The sequence below is a fragment of the Pygoscelis adeliae genome, unplaced genomic scaffold (assembly GCF_000699105.1).
Source record: "Pygoscelis adeliae isolate BGI_AS28 unplaced genomic scaffold, ASM69910v1 Scaffold78, whole genome shotgun sequence".
NCBI lineage: Eukaryota > Metazoa > Chordata > Aves > Sphenisciformes > Spheniscidae > Pygoscelis > Pygoscelis adeliae.
Genome location: NW_008825409.1, coordinates 7,213,778 through 7,220,535, shown reverse-complemented (window position 1 = coordinate 7,220,535; position 6,758 = coordinate 7,213,778). Strand labels below are relative to the sequence as shown.

At 44.7% G+C, this 6,758-nt stretch overlaps 1 protein-coding gene across 1 annotated transcript; it reads left to right on the top strand.

The window, feature by feature from the left end:
• The first annotated feature begins 2,281 nt into the window (after positions 1 to 2,281).
• Positions 2,282 to 6,356, top strand: MED10 (mediator complex subunit 10). The gene is made up of 4 exons (XM_009330471.1): positions 2,282 to 2,440; positions 2,717 to 2,800; positions 4,590 to 4,692; positions 5,544 to 6,356. Exons 1-4 carry the CDS (start codon positions 2,313 to 2,315, stop codon positions 5,637 to 5,639), a joined length of 411 nt encoding a protein of 136 aa, XP_009328746.1. The 5' UTR covers positions 2,282 to 2,312; the 3' UTR covers positions 5,640 to 6,356.
• Positions 6,357 to 6,758: the final 402 nt, after the last annotated feature.

Here is a 6,758-nt window from a genome sequence, read left to right as displayed (position 1 = left end):
TTTTGATGGTTCCTATCGTGGAACAGAAATAGTCACAAGTTACAGCTACAAGTGCATAAAATACATTAAATCTGTTGATTGAATATCATATCCATGTTAGTTTAGTTCTTATTTCAAATATTCATTCAAATAATTCATTGCGAATCAAAGCATCAGATTCTTATCTGCTGTAAACTGACAGCAAATTCCTTTTAAATCAGTGGTACTTTGGCAGACACGAAGGGCTGACTTTTAATTGACATTACGGGACTGATCTCAGATTCAGCTGAAAACAGACATACTGGAAATAAGCTATTTCTAAAACATACAGTTATTGTGATGTGCCGTGGGAATTTTAACATGTCAGATAATCTTCCCACAGGGAAAATCATAGCTGGATTATTTAATAAAGACTGATATTTTGTCATTCCCCAGATAATTCCATTGTGGTTTTTAGTATCAAGTGAACTTCTGTCTGTTATCGCTTCTCTTTCTTACACAGTTTAGAAAAACACCGGTAATTAGCAGATATAAGACAGGTGGGGAAGATAATGAGCCCTTATCGGGTAATCAGTCACTGGTTCCTCCATTTCTTTTTGTGTGGCATGCCAAACACTGTCTTCCCATTGCTCGAGCAATACTTAATTTCCACACAAAGTAGAACAGCCACAGGGACTGAACGGACCCCACTGCCAAATAGATCCTAGCCCCTGGGGTCAAGGCTTTTTGTAGGCTCTGATCCTTGTGGATAAAAAAGAGAGACTGAAATCCAGGTATCCTGCACTCCGGGTGTGCATTTTCGTTGCCAGGTAAAAGGGAAGCCTGAGGGCTGCCGTTGTGAGTGGGATCAGGCGTGGGCTGAGCATATCTACTGATCAGACACGGGGAGTGAGACAGGCAGAAAAATACCTGCTCTTCGGATCTGTGCAGTTACCCGTACCCCAGCTGCATGTATGACCTTTACCCAGGAGTTAGGTCCTTTTGTGCTAAGGACTTCACAGGGATGATCCCTAACCCGGAGCCTGTACCGGCAGGCAGCAGCTTGCAGCTGCAGATAGCGAGGCAAGTAGTTTAATGAGGAATTTGACGGGATGCGGTGAAGCGATAGTCACAGGCAGCCCCACCTAACAGCAAAGGGCAGCATGGGAAAAAGCATGAAGCCACCTTTTTGAAAGGCTTTCGAGAAGGGAGCGGGCTCAGCACCGCAAACGGATCAGGGCTGGAGTTCAGCCTCTGGTACAGGGTGGGGGTGGTAAGCAAATTTGAGCCAGACGCAAGTGTTGAATGGGTCCGAAAATGAGGAACGATTTTACGTGTATGGAAAACAGGAAGGGGAACCACTCAAAAGCAGAGAGATTCCAAACGATGGTCTAAAAATATAAGCAATGTGCTAATATTTGTTGAGGACAGAGGAAAGGATAATCGACGAAAAAACAATGAGAGTCAATCGCAGCAGTTTTATAGGAGTGGACTGGCGGGAAGGACTATGTCTTTAAGAAGTCAAGCAGAGAGTGACTTCCAAGATCTAGGTGCCGCAGCAGTCCGGCTGGCCGGCCATTGCAATTAGTGGCGAGTTTTCAGATCTCGCCACTTCGAAAGGGGTGCCGGCAATTTTTTCAAAGAGGTTGTTAATCGCGTTGTGTGCTTCCCGCTCCACTGGGATCTGCTGAAAAATTCCTAGAGACGTTTTGTGGTAACGAAAGAAAGGAAAGCAGTGCCGAGGGCTACTGAATGATCCGTATTGTCAAACTCCAATTATCCGGCATTTATAAAAGATGCTAATTATAATTTAGCATTGATTACCTCCGGGGTAAAAAATATTTCTCATTATTTGCCATCACGTATTTGACAAAAGCGGAATGCCCAAGGCAAATACCGACTCGTGCCACTTAGGGCTTAGAGATCCTGTTTCTGTCTCGAATTCGTTTTCCGTCTAGCGGTGCGAGGGGTGACCTGAGGGCCCTGCCGCAAAAGCGAGGCGCGTCGCTGAAGCAAGCCATCAGAAACGACAAATTCTGCCTGAGCTCGGGGCGGGCGGGCCAAAATTCTCGTGTCGACCCCTGATTTTTGTATAGCATGTCGGACTTGCGCTGCTTACCCCCCCCCCAAAGCATCCCCCTCCCGCGCCGCACCGACCCCGCTCCCGCCGCGGCGGCGGGATCGGTGCGGCGCGGGAGGGGGCGTGGCTGGCGAGAGGAGGGGGCGTGGTCTGGAGCCAGGAGGGCGCGGCGTGAGGCGGGGCCAGGGCAGCCTCTCCGCCTCCCTCCTTCCGCGCATGCGCGAGTGGCCGGAAGCGGGGCGGTGGCGGGGAGGGGGGGGCCAAGAGGGCGGTTATGGCGATGGCGGAGAAGTTCGACTCTCTGGAGGAGCACCTGGAGAAGTTCGTGGAGAACATCCGGCAGCTCGGCATTTTCGTCAGCGACTTCCAGCCCAGCAGCCAGGCTGGTCTCAACCAGAAATTGTGAGGGCCCCGCCGCTCCGCCGCCCCTCTTCGTTACCAGGCCAGGCCCCGGGGCCCTTGCCGCCGCCCCCCACCCCCAGCCTGGTGCCTCAGGGTACCGGAGGCCCTGGCCGCCGGGTCTGTTACCCATCCGCGGTAGCGAAGCGTGGGGGGAGCGGCAGGGGGTTTCGCCGGGGTCTCCCTCGCTGGGTTTCGTGTCGCTGGCCTGGCAGGCGGGGTTAGGGTTAGCGCAGTACGCCCCTTCTTGGGTAAAACCGATCCGTTTTCTTCTTACAGGAATTTCATGGTGACGGGCTTGCAGGATATCGACAAATGCCGTCAGCAGCTTCACGATATCAGCGTGCCCTTGGAAGTTTTTGAGTAAGTAACTTTGCACTTGGAAGGGAAGGTGCTGTAGTTGGTGTGATTTGAGGTAGCGTGTCCTTGCAGCGTGGGTATCTTCCCCGAGGACTGCTTGTTTCTTAAACTCCGTCTTCTGAATGCCTCACGAGAATGTGAGCAGGCAGAAGAAGGTAAGAAGTACCTTTAGCCTGTGAGAACGCGGAAGGGTAAGAGAAGTTATAAATTATACACCTGCTTTCAGATCTGTCCTGGTTTCGGCTGGGATAGAGTTAATTTTCTTCCTAGTAGCTGGTACGGTGCTGTGTTTTGGATTTAGGATGAGAATAATGTTGGTAACACACCGATGTTTTAGTTGTTGCTAAGCAGTGCTTACACTAGCCAAGGACTTTTCAGCTCCCCATCCTCTACCAACTGAGAAGGCTGGAGGTGCACAAGAAGCTGGGAGGGGGCACAGCCAGGACAGCTGACCCAAACTGGCCCAAGGGACATTCCATACCATGTGATGTCATGCTCAGTACATAAACCGGGGGGAGTTGGGCAGGGGTGACCGCTGCTCAGGAACTGGCTGGGCATCGGTTGGTGGGTGGTGAGCAATTGCACTGTACATCACTTATTTTGTATATTTCTTTATCATTACTATTATTATTATTATTGTTTTCCCTTCCTTTTCTGTCCTATGAAACTGTCTTTGTCTCAACCCACAAATTTTACTTTTTTTTTTTCCCTCTCTGATTCTCTGCCCCATCCCACTGCGGGAGTGGGGGGAGTGAGCAAACGGCTGTGTGGTGTTTAGCTGCCTGCCGGGTTAAACCATGACAAGATGTCTTTTTTTTTTTTTTCTTAATTTATATTGACTTTACATATGTAGGCAGTAATACAGATTCTGCCAAATCTAGTGATCTAGTAAGTAAGCTTTCATTTTGGAAATACACTTTTACACTCGATTAGAATCAGGGTTTGATGTTGCAGGTGAAAATAAATTAGGCTAGTACTTAGGTGTTTAGTTTCAGTAGTGGCGATGTTCTTGTTGGGCAGAGAATTAGAACGTTAGAAGCAAAATCATGAATGTAGAGGGAGAGCTATACAAGACAGCTTTTAAGATATAGCTGACAAGTTAATTTACTAGTGTTTCTTGTAAGTCCAAATGTCACTGGTTTGCTATATTCTAGTGTATTACTAGCTGTGCAGGACTCTCTTCAGTTGGGCTTTCACTCTATCTGTAAATCTATGATGACAATCTTAAATGTTCTGTTATTCAGTGATGGAATTTTCCTTTGTCAGGCACTTATATTGCAAAGCAAAGATACACTTACAGGTTTGCTGATACCGGTGTGTTAAGTTTTGCTCTTTACTATGGTATGTACACTTCCTCCTCATCCTTGAATTGCTGGGTGCCGTATTCCTATGTGCTTATTGTTCACCATATACTAACTAAGCTACTTTATGGTTAGTACCCTTTCAGTTGCTTGGAGAAGGACCATCCTTCTTCATTCATGTGTACTTATTGCCTGTGAGGAGCTAGGTAGTTATCTTTTGTTTGCTTTTAATGCTTTTTTCAAAGCTCCAGGCTTTCTGGAAACAAAGATTTAAAGCAGTGTACCAAGACAGCTGTTTGCTGGCCACGGCCTAGTCCTCCTTGAGCTGTCTTTTGGAAATGCCCGAGTTAAACTGTGTGGGTTTCTTTTTTTTTAAATGCACGTTTCAGATAATAGTGGTAACAAATAGACAGCAAGGTGAATAATTCTGTACCTTGGAGAACATCCTAGTAGGAATATGATCATTTAGGTAGTATCTTTTCTATTTGCAGATACATAGACCAAGGCCGCAATCCTCAGCTTTACACTAAAGAGTGTCTGGAGCGAGCTTTGGCTAAAAATGAGCAAGTAAAAGGAAAAATTGACACCATGAAGGTAAACCAGAAATAATGAAAGTACTAATGTAATAATGTATTTGATAAGTTTTTACTTTTCTGTAAATATGGGCGGGGGGGTTCACTTGTGCAGTTATTAAATTCCCTTGTTAGGTGATTTGTGTTAGGAATTGCTCTGCATCCCTGTGTCTTAACTGATGCTAATGCAGCCTGTTCTGGAAAAGGAACTTGTAATTCATCCCACAGTTGGAGATGCAGGTGTCGCTATGATTTTATTTTGGTTACAGTTGTATGTAGCATTACAGGTCGTCTTTGTTGTTTTCTTATTGAATGCTAGCGAGTACATCACACTGTTACAGTTCTGTAACTGTGATATGTGTAAATTTTAGAAATAAGCAAAACAGAAGGGGTATTTTTCCAGTCTTGAATGGATCTTAGAGTGTTAAAATGCCAAGTGTGCTATGTAAGCATGAGTTAATCTTTATAAAATTACTTAAAATGTATGCCAGCGTTTAGGGTTTTCTGAACTTGTACCGTCATCTAGTATGAACCTAAGCATTCTGCTGTACTGTTTAACTGCTGTAATTACTGCTGAACAATATAATTGGAAAAGGAAGTTTAGTGAGATTTGAGAAAGGGCTGTTTGTGTTCCAGAGGGTTCTTTGGCTGAACTTAAAATTGGTGTGGCGGATGGCAATTTGTGCTGCAGAATGTAGACTTATCTCTGTATGTTCTAAGCTTCTCTTTCTTTTGATATGCTCTGTGCTTGTAAAAGTCACTGAAATGTAGAACTGTATTGTATACGACACTTCTGTTCATCAGAGAACATTGCCTGATGAAATCTGAATAAATTGTGCAGGTGATGTATATACATTTTTTTTCTGTTTCCAGAAATTTAAAAGTCTGTTAATTCAAGAACTGACAAAGGTGTTCCCAGACGATATGGCAAAGTACAAAGCTATTCGAGGCGAAGATCCTCCTCCTTAAGTTGGCCTTTGATAGCTCTAAAAATGTCAATTCCATAAACTGACACCACTCAATAAAATCATTGATCGGAGAGAGGGGGAATCCAAGCCTTCATAGCAACTCTACTAAAAATGGCAGCGATGGACTGTAAAGGAGCTTGATGATTGCTGATGGTCCTGGTCTGAAGCTACTGAATCTTCCTGAAGACTTTTACTCAAAGGTTGCAGTTGAAAATTCCTGTGGTGATCTATTACGCTTTCTTGAAAAGTTTTGGAGATATAATTGCCTGCAGGTCATCGGTACACAGCATTTCCCACAAAGTGCATTTCCAGAGCAGAAAATCATGTTTTTTGTCTTCTGAAAAGTGTGCTCCAGGATTGTGGGCTCATCTGTTTTTAAGAGAAATGTGTTTATTGTACTTGATCATTTTTTCAGTTGTAAACTTTTTTTTATTACAGTACAAACAATTGACTGCTTTCATCTTGCCAAATTCTACTGAACAGGAGCCTGTGAAGGGCTGCAGGTCTCATGTGTCATAATGAATTGCAGCCAAGAAAACCTTCAGATATGTTTGTTTTGCTCTGAGCTGCAGTGCAGATGGCTGAGGATATAGAAAGTGAACATGTTCAGGGACTAGCTCCTCAACAATGTTAATATTTTGTATAGTACTTAATGTAAGCTTTTGTTTAATTCTGTTCATTTTCTGTAAGCACGTTGTTGAATAAAAACTTGAAAGAAATTTAAATGCTAACATTTTTCTCTTGTATGCTGCTCTTTGGAGGATGAACTGAAAGCTGTGAAAAATAGCGTATTCCTCAGTCTCACAAGTGACAGAAATAAAATGCGTATCAAAAGCTGGCTGATACAAGAGTTGATATCGGCTGATATCCGAAGAGAACGTCAGCTTGGTATTTTGGTTTTGTGGGGAAAACTTCCATTTTAGTACCTGAAGCAGGGGATTTGGGGGATCGGTGATTGTCACCTGCAGGGTTTCTGATTAGCTGCTAACTCGTCTGTGAAATCTATAACCGTTCATAGGTAAGGTAGTCCCAGCACAGAGGGGCCTGCTGGGTTCACTACCCGGGGGCCCAGTGCACGTGCAGAAGACGACCTTTACAGTGGCAGCAAGAGGGCCTCTTT

Excerpts from the sequence above, each read along its gene's own strand:
- MED10 (XM_009330471.1), top strand. The coding sequence starts at position 2,313 with ATGGCGATGGCGGAGAAGTTCGACTCTCTGGAGGAGCACCTGGAGAAG. Across the intron at positions 2,441-2,716 it reads GCTGGTCTCAACCAGAAATT|GAATTTCATGGTGACGGGCT; the intron begins GTGAGGGCCCCG and ends TTCTTCTTACAG. Across the intron at positions 4,693-5,543 it reads GAAAAATTGACACCATGAAG|AAATTTAAAAGTCTGTTAAT; the intron begins GTAAACCAGAAA and ends TTCTGTTTCCAG.